Source organism: Musa acuminata, chromosome BXJ2-3 (genome assembly GCF_036884655.1).
Source record: "Musa acuminata AAA Group cultivar baxijiao chromosome BXJ2-3, Cavendish_Baxijiao_AAA, whole genome shotgun sequence".
Lineage (NCBI taxonomy): Eukaryota > Viridiplantae > Streptophyta > Magnoliopsida > Zingiberales > Musaceae > Musa > Musa acuminata.
In genome coordinates this window covers 7,194,236-7,218,832 of record NC_088340.1, presented here as the reverse complement: position 1 = coordinate 7,218,832, position 24,597 = coordinate 7,194,236, and the positions used below count along the sequence as shown (strand labels likewise).

Below are 24,597 nucleotides of genomic sequence, written 5' to 3'. Positions count from 1 at the left end.
ACAATTGTTATTCTTATAAACATTAGAGTGAACCTATTAGATCTTTTTCAAGTATTTATTTTATTAGTTAGTTCTACAGTATTTTTATTAGTCAGATCTACGGGTCTTTCAACAAGTATTGTGAATTCAAAATCTAATACACTCAGTGTGAACTATACACATCCTAATTATTCTAAATAATTTGAACTAGAGAGTATAGGGATAATATAAGCATGAGAATGCATAAAAGGAAATATCACTCTAAAATATAAAATAACATTAATACTTTGAGTTTTTAAAATATGAACTATTGATATACTAATATTATCCTTGTAGAATAGTATTATTATATTTAGAAATATAATCCTAAACTATAAGGATATTCAAAATGATATCATCATACCTCATCACATAATTATTCAAGGTAGATTCCCCTTTTAGATCATCTAAATATCCTAATTATGTATGCAATAATAATTTTTTTTAAGATCATTAAAAATTAATTCTTTAAAGTATTTTTACAAATCATCAATCTAAGCTACTTTAACAACTATAAGACCAATACAATAATATAAAATATAATTTAAAATATTCTATAAATGATAGTGCATACGACATACAATAACACCACCTTGGTGCTACATTGGTGAGTGCAACCATCTTTTGCTATGGTAGTGCATGTGGAATACAATAACAATAAGAGAAGGGTGATAACACAAATACTTTTAAATTTTTACGATCGAAGGTATTTAATTTTAAATACCCTACATCATAATCATGATGTTATATGAAATAAATTTAATATAAGAATATGAAATCAAATAATAATATTTCAAGATTAGGATACATATCTTTCGACACTATTCAGAATATTTTCATTTGACTTGTAGAATGCACTTTGTAATTCGATTTTGAATGTAACACCGATATGCAAGAGAACTAGACTCCTTTTTTTTTCTTCCTCTTTTTCATGGGACCACTATAAGTGATGAAATAGAGACTAAAGATAGATGAGAATAAATAAATAATCTCAATCATGTCATGTTGTATCATATCGTGTTTAATCTTTAGGAGATCTTGTATATTTATAGTCAAGAACAAAGAGTCTAAAACAAGTGATTATAAGCGTCCCTTTAATTAAGGTCTGCTAGTCATAAGTGCCTTGCAAGCCAATTACGTAAGTAATGACATGTGTGACTTGACACGCAATCTTTTTATTTATTATTATATTTTAGTATTTTATCACTTTATATTGACCGTTGCTTGAATATATTATAATGTCCATGGGTCTGTGCAATGAGAATCGGATTGTGATGAGATCACGATAATGAGACTAATTCTCATTTAAACATAGATCCTAAGTTTACTCGTGAGAGACATCGCGATAACCGGATAAATTAGTGTGTTGTATACCCGTCCATATGATGGATACAACTTGTCTTATAGTTGCTCGTGTGCGACACTAGGGATACAATACATGTGCTCATTGGGGAATTAGTTCACTGATTGATCCGCTTACAGAATGCTGGATGGTTGATGATGTCTTATTGTCAGACAGCGATTCCACAGTCCTAATGGTATATCTAGTCTTTAGACTTGAGCTACCAAGGATGTCTTGTATGAGTATTTCCACTCTTTGATACCGGACTTATAGATCTGGAGGTTCCAGATCTAGCACAACCGATCATCATGAGTAGTAGCTAACCTTACGAGGACCATTGAGTGTTGATAGAGGATCATTCACTCTCGGTGTTATGAGAGGAATATCTCATGTGTTCTTGCTCAAACAAATCCCTAGCTAGGGTCATTCGAATTGAGAGAGAAAGAGTTCTCCGGGAGAATCCGATTAGAGCGAGACTCGAGTAGAAACTGTATGAGCCTGACAACACCATACCTGGTACATAGTCTCTAGGATATTAGATAGATGAGAGACTATAGGTATACGGTAATTGAGGATAAATAAGTCTAATGGATTGAATTCCCCTATATCATCTTGAGACTACGACGTAGTGGCATAGTACGTCCGCAGTCGATGAGTCGAATGAATTATTATAGAGATAATATTTCACCGAGTCGGAAGGACTTCTGACATGTATGACTCATGGCCAGCTCGATATTAGGCCTAGAGGGTCACATATATATAGTAGGCATTGCGTTGAGTAGAGGTTCGAATATAAGATATCCGCCGAAGCCCCTATCTTATTGGATATCCAATAAGCCCATTAATTATTGGATCCTATGGATGAGATCCAATAAGAGCTAATTAGAGATTATTTGATAGAGATCCACTAATCTAAGAGGCTTGGGTAGTTGGATGGAGATCTAATACCCAATAGGGCAGGATCCATTAGGGTTAAGTTAATAGGGGACCTCGGTTCATAGGCTAGAGTCTTTTTGGTTTGTCTCTCCTATTCTCGTCCCCTTCTCCTCCTTAGAGTAGGCCTGGAGTTATGAGAAGTGTCGTCGCAGCCCTGTTATATGAATCATCGGTAGAGAGGAGAATGCTTGACCTCCTTCACCCTCTCCTAAAAATCTGCAGGGATTCAGGGATATACGATCTCCCTAGGTAACACAATCTTTCATTTACGTAGTTTTAAGTTTTACGAATCTTACGCACCAATCTTCATATAATGACGAACACATATTTGGAAATTAGAGATTTTATTTTTTATGTTCTTCCGCTGCGCATGTGATATCGCCCCCTATATTTTTCAATAAGATTATCCTCTAACAAAATCATACCATAAGTGAACTTTCTTTTTATTAACGATAACTATAATCATAATGCAATAAGAACAATAATATATCTTATTCAATTAAATAACATCACATAGTCTAACATTAGTATGATTATTTTTATATATCAATGTAAAATATCAATCATATATATATATATATATATATATATATATATATATATATATATATATATATATATATGAATGTGAAATATCAATAAAAAAATGCATGAATCTGTAAACCGTTTGTTCAGATGCAAGATATGAATTTTTTTGTTATTATGAGAAAAATATTGGATGCAAATCTGACATAGATGCAAGCGTTTATGTAAAGAAACACATGATTTATGATTGTTTTTTATATGTTAACGAGAGCTATCAGTCAAATATTCATGAATGTGTCCGTTGTTTGATCCTTAGAGAAGCCATATATGCAATTTATGATTATTATGAGACAATAATGGATGCAAATCTGAGAGAGACACAAGCACTTGTGTGAAGAAACACATGATTTATTCGAATAAAATACAGCAAACATGGCAACAACCAAAAGAAAACTCAGTGGGTTTCCATTGCAAAACACCATTGGAGATCTCATGTCTCTTGACTACATACTGTAGCACCAAGAACATTTGAACTGATAAAAGCATGGCGTTAACAGATGCAAGAAAGCAATGGAAACATACACAAATGGCAGAAGAACTGCACCAGAAGTGGATTAAGCGGACACGGTCATCAGAGGTTTAACATGAGGAGCAGGAAGAAACATGTAGCCAAAGACAACTTGCCCACATCTTCTTTCTCCAGTTTACTTCGCTGCAGAAACAATGGCAGATACTGAGCAATGTCGGCAAGTCATCCTTGGCTGCAGGCATACTTCCTGATCCTGATGTCAAGCCACAGATGAGAAGGGATCAGATCACAGCTGAGCTCGAAGCCTAGTAAGTAGAAGAAGATGCAAGTACGATTTCGGCGAAAGGAAGATGTTTATGCTGCTTATATAGAGCAATTTGAAGGGATTTAGATGCTTCATATTTTATGAATTATCTCCAATCGAGGTGATGAGGACAGCTCCTGGAAGGATCTAGTTGTGGTCCTGTAGAACGAGGAGCAAGTGATAAGGTCTCACTATCTCTCTACACCATTCAAACAATGCACTTTCCACTTCCCCATTACCAGCTGAGAAGATTAGCCAGAAACTTGTTACCATGAAGATTTTATCCACAGATTGTCATAGAAGAAACACTCGTCAGATTAGATTGGATTTTCCAACAGATCATTTAACGTACTCGAATCATCAAAAGAAGGAAGGAAGAAAGACAGGTAGAATAAATGCATATGATGGCATTTATAGCATAATGTGATACAAATCCTGTAGGTGTTGTGATTATACTCTTCTGACCACCTCATAAATACAAAACCAGGCATCTGTAAATGCACATGGAGGAGGCAGAGGAGTCATCTCAGTGGGATTATGATGGACATAGATTCATTAAAATATCATGATGAAATCAAGGGAAAAGATTGACTTGTCTAACAATGATTTTTTCTATTGAATTGGCTCTCATTTGATTCCTTTTTCTTCTTTATCATTGTCGAGGAAAAGTTGCCAAAAGGATCTAAAGAGATCACCTCTCTTTTGGTGTCACAGGTTGTCATTTTCCCCAAGTATCATCCATTCGAAGCTTGATGTCAATGGCGACGGCAACCACAGCTGCCCTCCCAGGACCTTCTTTAGGGTTCAATCAATGTTCTCACCTTATCCTCAAGTGGAGTCGAGTCTCATGGTGGCAAGACAAGTGTGCAAGTAGATTGAGAGGAGACCATTCGTAAGAGTTTTGTTTTCTCTATGATTATATTTTTTTTCATTCAAGTATTGCATAACATGCATACTAAAATAAAACAAATTTAATGGATGAAAAGCTCAAGAGAAGTTATCTTTGGGGGATCCTGGACACTTGAAGCCATGAAAGAAGTATGTATCCATCATTTTAGTGTTCCTATTAATCAAGGGAGCAAGTGATGCAAGTGGGGAGGTCTTCCTTTATTATAATGCAACTTGATGATGGATAACATTTTACATGTGAAGAAGTGAGAACAACTCTACAACTTCTCACTGTCTGCACACAAAAAGAAGCACCTTTGAGCCCTTTCATGGGGAGGGGGAGGTGCAGGTCCCATGGATCTCACCTGGCAGCCAATAAAGTAATCAGTAGCATCAAATGAATTCCTTGGAAAGATGAAACCAAGTGGGCCTAAGGAATTGAGATCCAGAGAGACATCTATAGTAACACAACTTATACAAGTTCTTTTGGGGATTTGGAGGAAGCTGGAAAATGATGGCATAATATGTCACTAAAAGAATTTTTACTAGTAAAAGAGAAGACCTAAATAGAAAAATATAGCCAGATTGCTTCACAAGATTGGAATTTCACAGGTGCCATGTGCCATCATATTATTAAAAAGTTAAAAACTAGTTATGGTTAAAATATAGGCAAGGAAAGCTTTTCTGTTCTCAGAATTTAAATCAGATAATATCAAACATTGAACATGACAATAAGTAATAGTAGTAGTAGTAGTAGATTAATTAGTTTTAGGAGATTTTGACAAGAAGAACTGTACAATTGTCATCCCCATCTATGAATAAGAACATGAATGATCTATCTCTTATGATAAAATAATTTCTTTCAATGCAATTCTTCAAGGGAGCTGAATTAGCACCCTACATAAAAACTATTGTTGGCATGATTAAGATTCAATGTGAGGATATCACTTGAGGGAGGATCTTGAGATTCATGAATTGAGTCAAGTGCTTGTTTCTGAACAAAATGCTGGGATATTAAAAATTCTGATGCCAAGTGCCAAAGGAAACGGCACTTTGGTTTTGACATGAAGCCTTCCCCCAGAAGATGGATAACACTGTTTTGGTGGAGATATTATATATAGTATAAAATGCATGGTAAGAAAAAGCTACACATGTCACAGTCATATATATCTGGTTGTGCATAGCAATTGAAAGCCTAGATATCTGTAAAACCAATGAAGTAAAATAATAACTGATAATTAGCTCTTTTGAGTAAGAACTAAGACTGTTTAGAGAAGGGTATCAGGACCTGCATGTGCCCAATCCCTGGAAACTTATCATAAGAAGAATGCACTTTGTAGTTATCAACAAACAATGTTAACAATAGAATCCATAACCTCAACAGAGGCAAAACAGTTCCACCAAGAATAAAGTCTGTTTTCTATTGATTGTAAACATTTTATTTATTTTTGCTTAAATATCACAAAATCAATTGGTTACAGAGCTCCAACCATTTGGCCGATTGTATAAGGGTGATTAAATCTCAAGCTGAGGATTATATGTGATTAAGTCTTGCAGAATGTACAAAAACTAGCTGTACAGAAATTTGAACATAAAGGAACCAATGAAAAAAAACCAATTTACTACTGCAAATTTGATTTTTTTTTTTTTTGTAACAATTTTCTGCAGCAAAACCGACCAACCACATGTTTCTTTTTCTTTTTTTTATAGCATTTTAAGTGATTTCTTTTGGCCAGTGGGATTTTTCTCAGCTTGATTACACAAAACAAAAGAAACACTTTAGGCACCAACAGGAATTACCTGACAAAAAATTCCCAACTACGTCCAGGTAATTAGATCATTCCTAACGTCAAATGTCAAACAGTGTTCAAGCAGCTCTTCATTTTCCTATCCACTAAAAATACACAGCATAGTGATTAAATCTCAAAGCAAAATGTTGACACATTCCACCACAGCAATCAAATATTAACTAAGCAAGCAATCGACAACAATAAAGTAAAGAATATAACTAGTATGAAAACCTCCGATCAAGAAACAGTACAGAACAAAACGTTCAACTGGTAACAACACCAAAATTTACCTTCAAGAATATCAAGTTATTTCTAGAAGCTGCGGTTGTCATGAAAAATGTTCAAAAGTAGGCAGACCTAAACAACTATTAAGAAAGTTAAAAACCACAATGAATCCTGAAAATAGTGCATAAAATTGTTTTTTTACTTGGGTACACAAGAGACATATCACAGCAGCCAGAATGCCGTTCATCGCTTCCCACCACCTCCACCAAGCTTAGGGCCTTTAGGAGCCCTTGCCATGCTGCCCTTCGTCTGTGTACTCTTCTGACCTTTAGCCACTATCTCAGCCTTCTTAGCTTTCTTTTCATCCTTGGTTTTCTTAATTCGTTCTTTGATCTCTCTGAAGAAATAAAAAGTAAACCAAATTTCAGTTCCTTTCTAGGAATGCAACAGAACAGTCTTCTCAACGATCCCACATTAAAGGACATTCACTGAAGGATGCTAATGAACTACTAAGTCACTTAACAATTGGTATTATTAGCTGAGATGATCACAGATAAGCTTTCCTACAAGCCTAAATCAAATGCATTTGGGAATTAAGACTATATTACAGAGAAGATACAAGTGATAGGTTGAGTGTGTTTTCAATAGTCAGCACCCCAAAGAAAGATAGTCGTTAGAGTATCAAATACCCCTATGGGTAGCAATTATAGGTTGAACATTCTGGAAAACTTATTGAAACATTTTAAAGTGGTCGGGTAGGATAGTGGAGATTAGTTGTGCTTTTTTTTCTTAATTAGTCATGCTACTCAACATGAATGCTTGTGAATTGAGAGCTTTACCGCAAAGCAGATTCTCTAGCAGCATCACGAACTTCAGGCTTCTCTGTTCGCTTTTTCTGAATGACTTCCAAAGTAGCACCAACAATCGACCTTGAATAAGGTTTCTTTGTAGTACGGCGTCTCTTCTTTACAGCTTCAGCATGAATATCCTAGACAAGGATTTCACAAACACCAAAGGGTACATTTCAATGATAGCAGATGTAAACAATCATTCTTAAAAAGCTAAGCCAAACTGGATAACAAATAAGCACGCTCGGCAACTAGTGAATTACCACTGACAAATGAATTTTGCACCAGAAATAAATGAGCTTTGCATTTAAATAGTCATTACACATAAATAAGTCTGATGGACGCTAGATTAGCCAATTAAACTACTTGCTTCCTTTACACCAAAGGAAAAGGACTCAATTTGTAGCAATGACAGACATATCCTACAGCAACAAAACAAGTAAAAGCAAATCAGCATTGTTTAACCATGTCAGTGTCATAGAGAAAGCGAACTTGTGCCAGAGCCATGAAAGCAACTTAAGATGGGGCAAAAAGATAAGCTCTTATTGTCAAGTAGCAATCAATGAAAATCTCTCCTGTCCAAGTTCTTCTATGTGTATACTTCATGGAGCATGCATAGATCCTCAATAGACTAAGGACATTATATGTATATAACAGACTTTGTCCAAGGAAAATAACTCTTGACCTCATTTTCCCAGATAAGAAAAAATCAGCTTATAATAATATACCTTCTTATGCTGCTTTCTGTACATTGCTGTCCAGGTAAGCTTTGCAGGCTTCAATCGATTGTGAAAGTAGCGTTTACATTTTGAATTGGCAAACAGGAAAACCTGAAAGATAAGAGTAGCATAATGATGTAACAAGTACATCCACATTAAAAGACAAAGAGAAACTCAAAGACTTCCAAATATTACCTGGGAGTCGGATCGAACAAATCTGATGCCTTTCCCTGGATATATCTTTGCACCACTAAAACGACAAAGCTCGGTCCTGTAATCCAAACGACACTATTAGCTTATGAAAATCCACCAACTAGTTATAAAACATTCCTAATCCACTGTCATAGACAGTCTTGTCAAGGGCATTAGTTTTTGTATCCTTGCATTGCTGATGCAACATTGACGATATATATATGTATATATGTATATATGTACATATATATATAAATAAAAATATATATAGATATACATATATATAAGTATATATAGATATACATATATATATTGTGGGTTTTGATTTGGTCAATAAATAATTGATGCATGACAAATAAACTAAACATAATTGAAGAAAAGTAGGACACTTCCGAAGAGCTTAGGTGCTAGAACCCTAGGCTTGCACCAAGATACAGAATAAGACAAGTCCACTATTGACTAAATACATTTACTATACTGAAAAGGGACATACTTAGAGTAGATCGCTTGTAAAAGTGCAAGGAATGTGAAAAGGAGGGCAGTCAAATATGGCTAAGAGTCAAATGAAAATTTTGTGGTCAGAAGTTCCCACATGTCATAAAGAAAGTGCTAAAAATGGTGATGAACAAAGTAACTTACTTGAGTACCATCTTCTTTGCCTCAAGAAAATTTTAACAGCTTACCTACAAAAGTTTCATATCCCATGATTAAAATAAAGACAGAGCAACACGAGGTAAAAAGAAATTAGAGGGAATGCACTGGAAACACAATGATATTCAACATTTCTATTAGATACTTCATCGAACAGCAATTCTTTAGCTAAATTCAAGTTCACTGAGCAATTATCTTTTATTACGTTTGACACCCAAACAAACAATTACAGTATTATAAGAAAATAAATAAAACTTTGCAGCCTAAACTGTGGAAAAAATAATAAAAGTTCAATGCTGGATCCACCAAAGAAAAGAAAATATTTCATTCACTACAGTAAGCATAAAACAATTTGCTCTATTTTTCACACAAAAAGACACGTAAAAACCTCAGAAGGGTTCTTTTCTAAGTGAAGGGTCTTGCTCATTACGACCTTTAAAGTTACGATGTCCCTATATATACAGAAGCCAGTATAATTACTCAAGTACAGAACAGATAAAAATGCTGAAATCGAAATGTTCATAGAAACTACGATTAGTAAACAACCACATCACTTCTTGCTAATAAGATGTAAGATTCTCATCCAGCAGACAAAGAACCGCAACAAACGCTAACCACAAACAATGTCGAGTACGCCTACATAGCATGCATTACAAGGACAAGATTTAGGACAAATATGCAGGATGAATCAAACATTTTCCGATTAACGTTGTCCATCTTGGTAAAACCAGCATAAATTCTTCAAAAGTTTGCTTCTCTTGAAGAAAAATACACAACTACCTACTCGTTTCTTAATTCAAGTTAGACTCAGAAACCCTAAACCTGAAATCTATTCGCATTTCTGCAAGGAACCGAATGTGATCCAACGCATATTGGCATGAGAAACGAACAATTAAGAGCAGATCCAGATCGATAAACAGATCGAACGAGGCAAAGAGGAGATCAAGGGGGATCAGCTCCGTCGAGGCTTACGTACCGAAAGAAACCCTAGCCGCCAATCGGGAGGCTCCGAAATCGCCGCTTCAATCTTAGGCCGGAGTGGGGTCTTTTAAGTCTTCCAACCAAGGGCTGGGATCTTCTGGACACCAGCGTCTATTTGATTAATATGGGACCGTTCATATCCTGAGTACGGATTCCTTTTATAAGCATAATTGGAGGGGATCCGCTCCGTGGGGTCAGTATTTGGAGATGCGTTCGGATGTGAGAAAGAATTGGCTGACGACTGTGATATACAAATTAAAATTTATTAACTTATTCAAGGCATTGACATTAATATTTTTTAGGAGATAAAAATTATTGGAGGCATAGCCATAAATATTTTTAGGGGATCTGCTCCTTTTTACTATTTTATCATTTTTATTTTAATTTTTTTAGTATTTCTAAAATATTTATCTATAAATAAATATAAATATTGTCATCATTGATTGTCATCAAGACGACTCACAAGCCCAAGAAAAGTGGGCCGACTTCCGTTCGGCCCAAAACTATATGGGTAAAGTTTCTGAAAAGACGCTTATAATATGTATTATTTTTGAAGTAAGGCCGCAGTAACTTTTCTGAGAAGGGCCTTATATATCAATTATTTTTAAGTGAAGGCCCCCAGTCGGCCATTTTCCATACCAGTGGGGTATTTTTCTTAAAGGACCCTTATTAATATCTATTTTCGTAGCTATGGCCCCCCATTTTGGTATTTTACATTAGAGGACTCAAGTAGAACAAAATAAACGTAGGGAGGGCTATTTGGATAATTGCACATTCCTCTTCCCCTCCGCCATAAGACGAGAGAGAAAGAGAGCCCCAGGGGGCGAAGAGAGATGATGCCCCAAGCCCAGCAGACGACCTCAGCGGTGGGGGCCCTGGCGGCGCCTCAGGATCCGCTGGAATCTGCGGGAGACGCAACCACGGAGGCTCCTCCGAAGCAGGTGGCGCTGGCCATGGAGCGGCTGACCCGCGCCGCTCGCGTCATAGCCGACATCCGGCTGGGGGCGGATCGCCTACTCGAGGCGCTTTTCATGGCGGCTGACGCCCGCGACCAATCGAACAGCAAGGCCGTCGAGTTCATCCTCAAGGAGGAGAGCTCCATGCGTCAGCACTTCCAGGATCTCCGGGCGCTCGGTAGCCTCTTCGCTCTTTCCTTTTCCCGCCCTCATTCTTATTATTTTTCCGATTTTACTCGCATCGAGAATTAGATTTTTCATTTCACTCATCTCATTACTGATTCTCTCGCTGATTTCTTGAGTTCGAACCAGCAATAAACCAAGAATATAGTTCCAACGAGATTAAAATATGCTGGACTAGGCTTGAATTCTGGTGTTGGATTTTATTTGTGTTAGATTCTATTGGTACCAGTAGTATTTTTTTCTTAATTTGGGCTCAATGTTTCTTTAGCGTTTCAGAAGGTAGATGCTGATCTTTTGGTGCTTTTTATAGATATATTATCTCTAAGGTTGTTAAACCGATGGAATTTTCTCATGGCATGTTTTTTTTTTTTTTTTGTGGAAAAGATAAAACTATTCATTAGATATCATGAGAATGTAACATACAAGAAGGCAGAAGTGCCCAGTCAAAATTAATTTCCCAGGTGGATACAGCCCCTGAAGTTCACCCCAACATAGCTAGTTTATTTGCAGAGCAATTATCCTCTCTGCTTGTATGTTGAAATCCAATTACAGTAACCTTTGAGGCAATGGCCAAAATATCTTCAAGTAAAGCCCTCAAGTGTCTGGTTATTTGAGTAGAGCCATATATATAAACTTGGGCCACTCAAGGGAGTCAGAACAAATTAAAATCTTCCTCTATCCTTTGCTCCTTGTTCTTCGTAAAGCCTCCAGGATAGCCTGTCCCTTAGCTTGTTGTGGGCTCCCTGCTTCTGCAGGGAGAACATCCAGCAACCAAAGATATGCCATTTGTATCTTTTGCTAAATAGCCTGTGCCTGCAGCAAAAAATTTATGAGAGAATGATCCATCACATTCAATTTGAACATTTCATGATTCAATCAAATTATTTCCATTTGTCAAAGTAATAGATTCGGCTCCATTAAATTCCCGTGATTGTTTAATCATATTGGTAGTGGCAGCTACTAAGTTCCTCCTAAGAGATTCATAATTAGACTGGTGATTTCGATAGTGACAATCATTTCGGTTTATCCATAATTGCCAAAGAGAATTTGCTATGATAGCTCTAGAACTGTTTTTTATTTCTTTAGTGGAACCCATGTCACCCTCAAGCCACGTGCCAAGTTACCATATGTTGAAATCAGTGAAATCCACAAAGGAGTTTCACTTAAATAGATCCCAGTAATTTCTAACAAATGTGCATTCAATGAATATTTGTTTGGGTGATTCAGCTACACATTTGCAGACAGGGCATTTGTAAAATTTGAGACTGAAATATACTAGTTATATAATCAGACCGAAATTTCTCATGGCATGTTAAATGATGAATTGTATCAAAAATTTATTAAAGAGTACTACGAAGGCATTCTAGTTGATCTTGATTTATAAAATCGTAAGTTCTTTATGGTAGTTTTCTTTGAATACCCTAAGAGATTAAAGGCACATGCAGAGCTATGGTCCAACTTAGAGTTCCTTGACCTTAAGGTTGCATCAACCAATATATTTTCTTGGAAATGGCATACAAAGTTAAATGAAAATTTCAGGCTCTTGAGAAATATTTATATACCAGGAATTCTTGGACTGCAGATTAGGGGTTGTTCAACTTTAGGAGATGTTAGCAACTGTAGAATGACACTCTTTTTATTAAATGGATGGCATGACAACAACACAATCATGTTTCCAAGGTTCAATGTGGGGCAATGATCGTAATGGAGCATTTTTGGCAGTTGTATCTGGAGATTTGGCAGCTATTTTAAAGATAACAGAAAAGAAAAAGATTGAGAAAGTACAAGAGCAAGAACAATTTTAAGGCATTTACAGGCAGAACAAATGTATACATTTCAAAATAGCAACTAACAAATGGATGCATATTGAAACTTAACTTTAAGCTATGTTTTCTCTGGGATAAGTAAATATCTTATGATCTTGATTTTGAAATAAACTTGTAGTTATTGGCTTGATTAAGAAAAGAAGAGGTAGACAAAATTGAGTGCAAGTTTGAAGACTCTTTTAGAAGAGAGGGAAAAAGGTTCTATGAGCAAGAAATTGGTAGGTTTTTACACAACAGAAATAAACCTCAACCTTGATAACTGGACCCAATTTAATAGATCTCTTCTGGAGTAAATTGACACAAATACTGCATTTCAATTGAAACAGTTGAAATTGGTCCAGAACCAACTTAATTGCTGTTTGCCCATGCTGTAATTGAGAGTACCAGCTTTTAGCCTTCCTTCAGCTCTCACTTGAAGCTACAAGCCATGAGTGTGATGATACAAGTTGTCAAGTGATTTTAGGTATCTGTTATATCTTTGCTTTGCTTTTGACTTAAATTTTTTTTCAACTTTTTAATTTATTATTTATTTCAGCCAACATATGCGAAAAAAATGGTATTGCATGGGCTAGCTCACAAGTGTCCAGCTACAATAATTTCTACCAAATGAAAGTAGTAATTAATCAAACTTGCATGTTGTTACTCAGCAACCCTGATTCATCCCTTTTAATTGCTGGTTTTGTATGATTCATTGTTAAATTAATTTATTTAGCTGTCTCCATATATTTCAAAAACTTGCAGTATGATTATTCTCTTTGCACTTTAGGAAGACAACTGGAAGATTCTGGAGTATTAAATGGGTCCCTTAAGTCACGAGGTAATTCTTGGGGCTTACACATGCCCCTTGTTTGCCCAGATGGTGCTGTTGTTGCATATGCTTGGAAACGTCAACTTGCTGGACAAGCTGGTGCATCTGCTGTTGATAGAACCAGGTAGGATAAGTTGATCTTCAAATGGTTGCGATCACAATAAAATTTTTGCACTTTATACTCCTTATAAAGTGGCTAGAGACTGATTGTTCATCTTTGTTTATTTTGAAACTTATGGTTCTATGCTAATTATAATTTATTGTTATTTGAAGGAAAAGAATGCTGGCATCAGATATTGCTGAGGATGCCAAGTTTTTCATTCGTATATTTGGGTTAGGCCCTAGGATATAATTCATTTATTAATAAACCATGTGTTACTTTAGCATACATGTGAACTTTTCCATAGTGTCCTTGCTCCCTCTTTCTTAATTGACTATTTTTCATCATAATTTATTATTGATGACAAATCATGAGTCACAATGGCACATTTCTGCTAATCACTATGTTTTTAAATCTTGAAATCAACATCAATGAAGAATTGATCATTTTGTTTGGCTAGTTGCTTGGTATGACTGTCTTTTCTTGAAATGTGGTTCTTGAGCATGCAGCATGGCATCATTGATTAGATCTTTGTTTTGGACTATTTATGAATGCTAGGACACCTTATGGCAAACTATTATGGATGAAAATTTTTTATCTGCAAAAGTCACAATTTGTTTTGAAGTTACGATAAACATTGAATGGTCAAATAGATTGTTAAAACATCCAGCTCTGTATCCAGAAACTTGACATTGCTTGGGAACTTACATATAATAATTATTCGCAGGTTAGCTCTTAAGGCATTCACTGATCAGAAGAGGCGGTTTTTCCCTCACCTAGATGATGAAGTATCTGGTGATGGGGAGATTGGAATTGCCAAGAAACGTTTGAATTCCCAAGGATTGATCATGAGTCAAAGAGAAGAGCTTAGAGAGAAAAAATCTTTGTCTGATATCCTTAAAGATTTGGAACATGAGTTTCCAAATGCAAGAATCTTTACTTATCAGCGCCTGGATTGGTTAAAAAGAGCTTCCTTATTATCCTCTTCTGCAATCGAGAATTCATCAGATCCGTTAAAGGAGCAGATCTTGAATCACTCAAGCAACACAAGATTTGGTTCTGTGAATGTTGCTGCTGCAGATCAAGCAGCTGTTATTGAATTGCTGGTTCCTTCCGTCTTTAGAGCTGTAGTATCATTGCATCCAGCAGGATCCACAAACCCTGATGCTGTGTCATTTTTTGCTACTGATGAGGTATGAGATTTACATTGTTATTTATTGTTATAAATGGTAAAATATGCTCTATTTTTTGTCTGGTAAATGAACTTTACATGTTATTTCCGTTTTCTGATTGGAATACTTTTCTAGGGAGGAAACCACATTCATGCAAGAGGTTTATCGGTTCATCATGTGTTTAGGCATGTCACAGTAAGTGTTCTTTGAGTTTTATTTTTTTCCTTCTTATTTTTGTACAGTAGTCTTATCCAAAACGAGCAAAAGAGAAGTTAGTGGAATGAAATCCACTTGCTTCTTTCAGCTTTCTTACAAGTATGCCATGTTCTCAATTCCTTTATTTCTCTGCAGGAGCATGCTGATAAGGCGTTGCAATACTTTGTGTGTGTGGATAACAATCTTTCACTTTCTCTACTTTTGGTACGTCAAACGTTTATCAGTACATAGAAATATGACTTTCTTAGTAGTGCCACCTCACATATAAACCATCTGATCCTTTCATGCCAAGAGAGCCTTTTTCTTCCACTTGATTAATTGCTGTTTAAACATGGCATATATTGCAACTATCCCTTATGAACTAACGGGAAAGTAATTTTACCTTGTTAACTTGTTCGTTATGTTATGGTATTTCGTGGTGGACTCACCTGACTTTACATTTCTTGCAGCGCTGGATCTGCAGCCATCAAACATTGTTTTCAAAAACTTGCAGGTAATATGATGGTAATTTTACTGCACCTGGTACAAGGCCAGTATTTTCACATTTAAACTGTTATTTTTCTGTGCAGTAAATGTGATCGTCTTCTGGTGATGGATAAATCATTAGCTTTGCTTTTACCTCCTGTTCACCGTGCCTATCAGGAAACCACGACAACTATTTCTGGCCAAACTGAATCGACTCCACCAACTAAGGCTGTCCATCCAGATCATATTTCTGCTTATCATATTGGGTGCTCTGCTGATGATTGCTGATACTGTTGCCACCATTGTATGTCCATTTATTCTCCTATTTTATAACTGAACAGCTTTATGTTTCTTCCCAGTGGAAGTGCAAATGATGTTCTAACCTAGTAGTAACTGGTAAGATATCTGAGTTCTTTTTCCTTGGTTCTTGTAAATGATTCCGCTGGGACTTCACATGCTCTGTTGAAATGAAATGTGGTAGAGAAAGCTGCAGACATTTCCCTATTTATTCTGCTAGCTTCATTGTCTGCCATAGTATTAGCAATTGACTATAGCTCCAATTTGTGCTACTTTGATCGTTTCTTACAGCTAATGGAACAATCTATTTTCAAATTTGAGTACGCTATTTCTTTTGTCTTTGCTACCTTGCTTTTTTACTTTTCAACTCTCTATGTTCTTTTAGTTTTCTGAGCCTTCATATATGATATACTAGTTTCCATTAGCCATATCAGTTAATATCAGCCCTTGTTCTTATGCCATCCTGATTAAAGCCTCATCTGTTCTCAGCAGTGGCTTTAAAGTTTTTTAAATCTAAGGTCCTATTAAAGGTTTTGAGCTATGCAAAATCATCATTATCTGTTGTTCAGGCTCGTGGTTCATTATTAAACTTGAATCATCTCGCTTTTGTATATGCACATCAGCACGTGGTTGCATGGAACAAAATAGCGGGTGCCTGATCTTTTTCTTGGTTTCTGTATGTGACAACAGCTTTCACTTATTATGGAAGCAATTATTTTTCTGGCTTTTTTGCTCTGTCTGTAGTTTAGAGTCTTTAGACATCAGCGTATTTTGACCTATTTCTTTTTTTAGCCTCTCTATGATAGTCACAAGTGAATCATATAGTATCCATGATAATATTGTTTTTATTTTTCTGTTGAACTTACAGTGAGTTTCTTATCTAGTTAAAGGAAGATCCTCACCAGGATTATTCACTCAATAGAGAATGCTAATGCTCTTGGAAGTCATAGCTTCCTCACCAGGATTATTCACTCAATAGATAATGCTATGGTCTTGGAAGTCATAGCCTTCCTTCAGTGAGAAATCCATCCCATTCAACTTATATTATTGAAACTTATTGCCTAAATAAAGCAATTCAAAGACTTAGTTGATCTTTATTTCTTACTGGAGGTTTGCAATATGGGTGAAAAAGGTAAGGTAATATGAGCTAGGTCACATTAAGTGGAAGGAGATCTGAATTAGGGAGTTGCACAACTGTAAGTACATGAAAGAGGAACTCATTCATATTCCATTGACCACCATTTTCTTAGGGAGTTCCTCTTGCTTTATTTTGAACTTCAATAGGCAGGGCACACACGTTACGGAACTTGGTGGAGATCTGCTTGTCCATATAAAGTTTCTTGCAGCACAAACCTGATGACTTGATCTTAGTAAGTGGTCAGGAAGGTGTTTGGTAGGTTTAAACTTGAATGGGAAATATTTCAATTTGTTCAGCCATTTTGGATCACCCAGTTAAGAGTTATACTTAGATCAACAGGCCTACGGCCCTAGAGGCCATTGAATTGTGACAATGTAATGACCAGGTAACCTACTTAGGCCACCAAGCATGGCACTTTTAGTTCATCTGCATGATTACCATTAGTTTGTAATGGTTAATAGGTTATGCTAGTTATCTTCATCTTTATATTTGCTGCATCTGTGATTTAGGATTTAGGATTATTGCCACTGGTACAGTGACATCTGCAGTTGGTGTTAGTACCCAGGTCTATCAGGTCACTTGTTTTCAGAAAGCCTTAGAAAATTTTAAGATTTTTTTCCTTTTCAGAAGACTAACAAGATGAAGTTGTGTGTGCGCGTGAGAGAGAGAGAGAGAGATTATCAACCAAATTTCATTTTTCTACATAGGAACAAGTTTTTCTTCAATCATTGATCTTCAGAAGCGACAGTCTAACTAAGTGTGTAGTCTTTGATGATTCCCTTGACTATTTGCATATACTGATTTATATAGCATAACGAACCAAAAATAGCCCTATTATTCTGAAAGAATGATGCAGGATTCAATGTCTCTTATGCTTCTTGAGGCTACTGGAGATGGGACCAACAAGGGGACAATCCCAAGAGATGATAAGTAACAATGTTTGTTCTCTTTGAACTCCTGTTCGATTAATAGTTGTTGAGATAAGACATGACAAAGTCATGCTTTTTCTGTGTGGCAATAGTTTCACATTGCAGCACTTTGATTGTTGTGGTTGGCATAAAAGAAAAGTACTCTTCAATGAACAGTTTATGGCCATGATGACAGAATCAAACACGACTTGCATGGGTTCGTAACAATTAAATTAATGTCTGTGCTGCTTATGTTTTTTGCATTGGGAAGATTACTGTTCCCTGCTGTATAAGAGAAGTTAGTCTTCTTTATTAAAGTTGTTGAGGTGAAATAATATTTTCAATTGATGTTCTTCAAGCCAAGATGGAAGAGTATCCCCATCAAGGCTTGTGCTTTGCTGGTACAAATAAAATTATATGTTTCAGTTTGTCTTGTTTTTTGGTTAAGTATGTATCATTTATGAATCTGCAAAATTGTACCTGGAATGCGTCACATTTGTTGAACATTAATTTTGGCTCATTATGCATTTCAATATAATAGTTACTTATTGTTCCTTTAGTTGTACAATTTGTTTGATGAAAACAAGAGAGCACCAAGTTATTGACATCATTTCTGAATCATTGCATTGCACACTTATCAGTTTATTATACCATGTTATTCTAAGTCTAGATTTGTCATATGAGGTGTTGCTTGAGCTAGTTGGAACAAGTTATGATGCTTTTGATCTCTTCCTGGTTGGAAGAACAAAGAAGTGATCTCTCTCAACAAGCATTGCTCTTGCCTCCCCCCAACTACTTGGAGCCTAAAAGGAATAACCAAGTGTATGAAACATTTCATACTTGAGTGTATTTATGAATCCCATGGATTCTGGCCTCTGGTATGCCAGTCACTTCTGCCACCTGCTCACATACACACCCCCCCCACCCCCAAACAATAAATGGTGCTTTACTTTTATGACACAGTCATGGCTTTAAACCTCTTGTGCCTCCTTCAAGTGGGGTCAAATAAGTGAACATCATTTCCATTCATTAGGTGGAGAAAAGATGCAAGGCATTTTTCATTTTGAATATGTGCATAATTTATACCTTTTAAAATGGAATTTATCATTTCCATAAAGCTCAACTTGCTTGCATCCCCTGCAGTAAATCTCTTTTAGATGACTGTCATTTGATTGTTAATTACCTTTTGGAAGCTTTGCTATGACACTGAGAATTAGATATTTTAGTTATATTCAAACTAATAACCAATAAGAATGTTTAGTAGTTATCAACCAGTCTTTTGGATGGATGTTAATGGGAGGGATGTTTGTGAAGGGTCTTAATATGCTTTTGTGATGAGATGAACTCTATTTTATATAGTACCATATTCATGCACATGCCATTGGGATTTTGTGGTTGCATATAGAGTGTGTTTGTGTATATATTGTGTAAGATCTTTATTCTTGTTAGGGATATACACTTTTTTTTATATTTTCAAGAGTAAATGAAACAAACTTTACTTGGTAGGGTAAACCTGCAAGTCTGCCTGTATTTGTCTTTGTTCCAATTGAGTAAGATTTCAACAGTGAAAAATAGTGTTCATCAGGCACATTCTCAAACATCCTTTTGGTCCTCTCATTGCCAAACATTTTATCTCAGTTGAAAACAACTACTTACATCACTATCACTATGATGTGGGGATTCAGGGGTTGTCAGTAAGTTTTCAGCACCTCTGAACACCCAATGGCCCTCGAAGTTGAAAACAAAGAGGCAAGATTGCTTTGCTTGCCAGACCTTCTTCATCTTTTCCCATTAGCATAGCAGTGGAATCACCTACCTACGCTTTTGTGTCTCCACAACTGTAGGCCCTCTATGGGGACATGTGGCAGGCACTGTTGACTTGGCTAGTTCCCATGATATACTCGTGTTCTCATTGGGAATTAGTTTTATCTCTCTTTTACTTTCCAGTGGGTATGGATAGGGATGTGGTGTCGTTAATTGGGTTTGGAAAGGTTACATTTAGACAAACAAATTGGTGTGTGTCTATATAGCTGAAAAAAATAATAAAAATTAAAATTTGATAAAATACCGACATATAAATAAATACTGGTCAGAATACATCATTCTGATTGGTATTTGAGAGAGTCAGTCAACTCACAGGGGATGATTCATGTAACATACATTATCTTTGGCACCTTGGGTTTGATTAACATGACTTTTATACTAGCTCACTTTTCTTCAGTAGTTTTGGGGTTGATAGGATACAGCATTGCTCATGTAGCTCTGACCAGTCAACCCCTTGATGAGGGTCAAGCAGTGTAGAAATAAAGGTCTCCAAAAAAAGAACAGAGTTGCTGCTTTTGATGTTTTAAAGCTTCCCCCATTCCCCTCTCTCTCTCTCTCTCTCTCTCTCTCTCTCTCTCTCTCTCTTCATAGATTTCCTGTACACGAGGCTGGAACCCATTTTTCTATGTTGCTCCTACACCTAGGAAATCAATGAAGGGTAAGCTAATCTTCTCCCTGCCATATGTGGTCTCACCCTGCAACCAAGCTTTGCTCATGTGATAATCCACTGTCCCCTTTGCTGAAATCTCAGGATTTGCAGAGGAACCAGACTGATCAAACCCAGGAAACCACCTAATGGGAGCACCACCATTAGGTAAGAAACCACTGCCAGGGTCATCAGACTTCTGATGACATTGATTCCCTGCACTCAACACCTTTTCACCATATCCTACATAGAAAAAGGTAATTGACATTTATGTACTCTCAGAATCTGATTAATATAAAGAAGATGCAAATGACAGGATTACTATCAGTAAAGGCCTCATAACAAAATTGAATCATATAATTAGCAAGAAAAATAACCCACAATCATTCAACAAGAAAAATTGAGTTATGGGATGTACCATTTACTAGATCATGAAGGTGTGTCTGATAAGGAGGAGGGTTGTGTCTGCTTAGGGAGCTGGGACCAACCACGCCGGTGATGGTGCTGAAGGAATTGAGGGACAGGTCTGTTGTGCAGGTGGAGGCAGACTCATCTTTGGTGCTGATGATGGTGGAATCACAACTGCAGGAACCATGGCTGGTGCTGTTCACCTCCGGTCTCTTGGGGAGGAGGGCCTCCGGGGGTGGGGAGCTCAGAGATGAGGAAGTGAGGGGCTTCCTCTTCCTGTAACCATTCGACTGCTCCCTGTGCTTCCTGGCCATGATCACATGCCAGTGATTCTTGACTGCATTGTCTGTCCTTCCAGGGAAGAGCCTGGCAATCAGTGCCCATTTGTTGCCATAGAGCCTGTGGGCAGCCAATAGCCTCTTCTCTTCTTCCTCACTGAAGGCTCTCCTGTTGATTCTTGGGTCCAGTTGGTTGAACCATCTAAGCCTGCAGCTCTTCCCTGTACAAAAACCAAATCCAACAAGAGTAATATCACAAGTCAAAGAATGATCCTTGGAAAAGAAATTGATAGGTGTTTTTGCAATGAACATCTTTTTCTGAGGTGACTTGCTGGATTACCTGATCTCCCTTCTAACTTCTCAGCAATAAGGTTCCAGTTTTGGGGGCCATATTGGGAGACTAGCTGCCTTAGCCTGGTATCCTCAGCTGGCCTCCAATGTCCCCTGGCACAGAGCTTGTGGTGCTGCACACTCTCATGGGTGGTACTGTTACCACCTTCATCTTCCTCACCTCCATGATGCTCTTGCCCCCCCCATCTAGAAATCTGGAACATCCAACCTTGTTCAACACCCTTGCATTCCCTCTCTCCAAATGGAGAGCCTAAAGCACCAGGAAATGGAGGCAGTGGTGGAGGAAAGAAACCCATGTCAGCTGTGGCTTTCAGTTCATTTGAAGCCATTTCTCTTTGTCTTCCAAACCAAGATCATGTACATGAAAATAGATGAAAAAGAAAAGAGAGAGAGAGAGAGAGAGAGAGAGAGAGAGAGAGAGAAGCCAAAGAAACACTAGAAAAGGAAACACAAAGCCATCCCAAAAACCAGCTGATGAGTAATTTGCAGGAGAAGCTTGAGAGGGTAGCAAAGCTTTTAAAACAGGAGGAAGGTGGATGATAGAGGCCCCCAAAGAGTTACCACCCTTCCAAGAAAAGGACACTGTCACAGAAACAGCCTTGGCGCAAGAAAGCCACACATCTCTCTCTCTCTCTCTCTCTCTCTCTCACAGTGTATGTTTGTGAGTTTATGGTTCACCTAGTTTGAGTCTGATAGCTCTGTGGGCAGTGTGCATTGGGGTTCAAAAGGGTACCACTCGTGTGGGTTTTGGAGTTTGAGCCTCCCACAACAGTCTTTTTATAACAGAGCTGCCCTCTGTCCCTCACAGCCTTGACAAATCCACCAGAGCTGTCCTGTCTCCTCATGCCCCCAACCCCCCTTCGGGCATTGGCTTTCAAAGCACATAAAAACTGGTAAAAGTAACTGCACACACGACAGAGAAGGGGAGTCAGTAGAGGAAATGGGACAGGTACTGTTCATCCTTTCTCTTTCATCACCCTTTGTTATCATCTGTTCTTTTTGTACACTTTTTTTGGTTTGCTGACCGATGTGGTATGCTGCTCTCTTAACTCTTGGTCCTTCATCGGATATGCTTCCCAAAATTTCATCTCCTTTATTACTTTTCTTAATCCAATGCAATTTGATTGGGTTAGTTTCTGATCTCATTTCTATTATATGGAAAGTAGTGGTTCATGTGGCTTTTATAGAGTTAGAAGAGGAAATAGTACAGCCACTGTTCATCAGCATTTGTTTTTGTCTGCTGTTTGTGTTAATTATTGGTTTGCTGACAGATGTGATTTGTTTTTCTTTTAACTCTTGGTCCTCTACTAATGCTTCCAAAATTCCATCTTCTTTATTCCTTTTCTAAGAGAAATTTGCTTAGCTTGTGTGCTGATTTTATGAGGTTAAATTAACATGGATTTGTTTATTGTTTGTAGTAGCCAAAAGGTTTATACACACAGGTTTTAGGCACACTAAAAAACTAGTGCAATTCACTGTAAGTAATGAGCTTTGATCTGTTCCAAGTTATAATTACTAATGATAATACTTGGTTATCCAAGAAAATAATATTTTCCTTCTCTTTTCTTTCTTTTGAATGTGTGTGTGTGTGTGTGTGTTGGGAGACAAGTTTTTTAGGTCTTCTGAAATTTTAACCTAATGTTTATTTTTTTTGGAAGAAGCATGAAAAAGGAATAATAAATAAATTAGCTACATATTTAAGCTAAAAAAAGCAGTCAGTAAAAAATAGAAGGAATTAGAGGAGTTTGAACCTTGTAAAGATCAATTGTAGCACTTATCTCTTTGTTTCCCTCCCACAATATAACTAAACATTTTTGATAGCAATGTATCAAATAATTAAACCTTATGTAATGAGGTTAACATCATCTTTTGTACTTTTTAGTGGTTCCATGTGTGTCAATATAGGTTGAATTATATTCATGTTAGATAAGAAATACATCAAAATTTTGAATTCAAATCTGACTCATGCTATTAATGTGCAGTTCAATCTAATTTGTACGGACTATTTAATGGATGGTGGATCAATTCAAATCAGTCAATATCTAATCTTCTGAACTCATTTTTAATTCAATCCATATCCATTGATCTTACATCACATTTGCGTATGATTCTGTCAACTTATTGGACTTGGAAAAGTCTTACACCAGTGGGACAACAACACTTGGTGCCACCATATTCAACTACAGAACTTGGTACCTGTTGAAGCAGATAAACCACTTCAATGTTCAAATAATGGCATCACATTATGATCCTAATTTGACTTGATTTATTGGGTTCTTCTGGCATAAGGGTTCTCATAAGATTTATACATGTGAAACAAACCTATTCTCTGCAGATAATACAAAGCGATGTGATTAGGTAATTTGTTTTTTTGTTTATTGTTGTCAACTAAACATAAAATGATGTCTGGAATGTGAAAAAATAATAATAATAAATAAATGCACGCTCTATAATGATGAGATATTAAAGTTGTATTTTTTTAGTATCTCTTATTCATGCACCCTTTGGCATCATTTGGAACAATAAATTAGGATTATATTTAGAGATTTTCTAATTTAAGGGGATGAATATGATTATCAATTTTGAATATTATATTCTCTCAAACTCGTTTTGAAAACTTTAACTTTAGTCTTCGACTGATCGTGTCGTGAACTCGGGAGTCGTATTAAAAACTTACGACATATGTGTTACATCAAAACTCCTAATATGGATTGGGTCTAAACCAAGTTAGATTGGGTGTAAATCGATGGTAACAAGTAGATGTACCAAATAAAAACTCATTTTTATTATGCTTTCATTATTTTTTAGGAAGTATTGATAATCGATAGTTGGTCGATGCTTAATTAAAATGTAATTTAGCCCATCATGCTATCTCTACTTCTTCTTCTAATTCCAAAAATTGTCCATAATGTTGGTATGAGTGTGTCTACACAATAAATTCACACTTGAAAAATGTGTGGAACAAAAAAAAAACAAACCAACATAAGCGTTGAGCAATATATTTCTCCGTTTTCATAAAAACAAAGAATAAAAAAGATATATTTCATAATTCGCATAAAACATTATTTGATCT

At 36.6% G+C, this 24,597-nt stretch overlaps 3 protein-coding genes and 1 long non-coding RNA gene across 5 annotated transcripts; 2 read left to right on the top strand and 2 right to left on the bottom strand.

The window, feature by feature from the left end:
* Window positions 1-6,538: 6,538 nt before the first annotated feature.
* Window positions 6,539-10,047, bottom strand: LOC135607156 (large ribosomal subunit protein eL24-like). The gene is made up of 6 exons (XM_065098736.1): window positions 9,944-10,047; window positions 8,956-8,999; window positions 8,320-8,395; window positions 8,134-8,235; window positions 7,397-7,545; window positions 6,539-6,954 (listed from the first exon to the last, which is right to left on the bottom strand). Exons 2-6 carry the CDS (start codon window positions 8,964-8,966, stop codon window positions 6,801-6,803), a joined length of 492 nt encoding a protein of 163 aa, XP_064954808.1. The 5' UTR covers window positions 8,967-8,999; window positions 9,944-10,047; the 3' UTR covers window positions 6,539-6,800.
* A 677-nt stretch (window positions 10,048-10,724) lies between these two features.
* Window positions 10,725-16,206, top strand: LOC103977764 (mediator of RNA polymerase II transcription subunit 27). 2 transcript variants are annotated; one of them, XM_009393368.3, is made up of 8 exons: window positions 10,725-11,082; window positions 13,680-13,845; window positions 13,995-14,054; window positions 14,549-15,014; window positions 15,129-15,188; window positions 15,345-15,413; window positions 15,659-15,702; window positions 15,779-16,206. In XM_009393368.3, the coding sequence occupies exons 1-8, from the start codon at window positions 10,782-10,784 to the stop codon at window positions 15,960-15,962; spliced, it is 1,350 nt and encodes a 449-aa protein (XP_009391643.2). In that variant the 5' UTR covers window positions 10,725-10,781; the 3' UTR covers window positions 15,963-16,206. The 2 variants fall into 2 exon arrangements, with proteins under 2 accessions (XP_009391643.2, XP_009391644.2); XM_009393369.3 differs by lacking the exon at window positions 13,995-14,054 and having other exon boundaries at window positions 10,728-11,082.
* Window positions 16,207-20,464: 4,258 nt separating this feature from the next.
* LOC135607154 (transcription factor CSA-like) lies at window positions 20,465-21,853 on the bottom strand. The gene is made up of 3 exons (XM_065098735.1): window positions 21,514-21,853; window positions 20,906-21,394; window positions 20,465-20,730 (listed from the first exon to the last, which is right to left on the bottom strand). Exons 1-3 carry the CDS (start codon window positions 21,851-21,853, stop codon window positions 20,465-20,467), a joined length of 1,095 nt encoding a protein of 364 aa, XP_064954807.1.
* On the top strand, window positions 20,604-21,957 carry LOC135607155 (uncharacterized). Its single transcript, XR_010485099.1, has 2 exons — window positions 20,604-20,655; window positions 20,961-21,957. It is a non-coding gene; the product is annotated as an uncharacterized LOC135607155 (long non-coding RNA).
* Window positions 21,958-24,597: the final 2,640 nt, after the last annotated feature.

What these genes read in the sequence shown, in the direction of transcription:
- LOC135607156 (XM_065098736.1), bottom strand. An exon ending in TTGTTCGATCCGACTCCCAG is followed by an intron (nt 8,236 to 8,319) that starts GTAATATTTGGA and finishes CTTATCTTTCAG; the next exon opens with GTTTTCCTGTTTGCCAATTC. An exon ending in ACAGAAAGCAGCATAAGAAG is followed by an intron (nt 7,546 to 8,133) that starts GTATATTATTAT and finishes ATCCTTGTCTAG; the next exon opens with GATATTCATGCTGAAGCTGT.
- LOC103977764 (XM_009393368.3), top strand. Translation starts at nt 10,782, where the DNA reads ATGATGCCCCAAGCCCAGCAGACGACCTCAGCGGTGGGGGCCCTGGCG. An exon ending in CCAGGATCTCCGGGCGCTCG is followed by an intron (nt 11,083 to 13,679) that starts GTAGCCTCTTCG and finishes TTTGCACTTTAG; the next exon opens with GAAGACAACTGGAAGATTCT. An exon ending in ATGTGTTTAGGCATGTCACA is followed by an intron (nt 15,189 to 15,344) that starts GTAAGTGTTCTT and finishes ATTTCTCTGCAG; the next exon opens with GAGCATGCTGATAAGGCGTT.
- LOC135607154 (XM_065098735.1), bottom strand. Translation starts at nt 21,853, where the DNA reads ATGGCTTCAAATGAACTGAAAGCCACAGCTGACATGGGTTTCTTTCCT. An exon ending in GAAGTTAGAAGGGAGATCAG is followed by an intron (nt 21,395 to 21,513) that starts GTAATCCAGCAA and finishes GTTTTTGTACAG; the next exon opens with GGAAGAGCTGCAGGCTTAGA. An exon ending in CCTTCATGATCTAGTAAATG is followed by an intron (nt 20,731 to 20,905) that starts GTACATCCCATA and finishes TTTTCTATGTAG; the next exon opens with GATATGGTGAAAAGGTGTTG.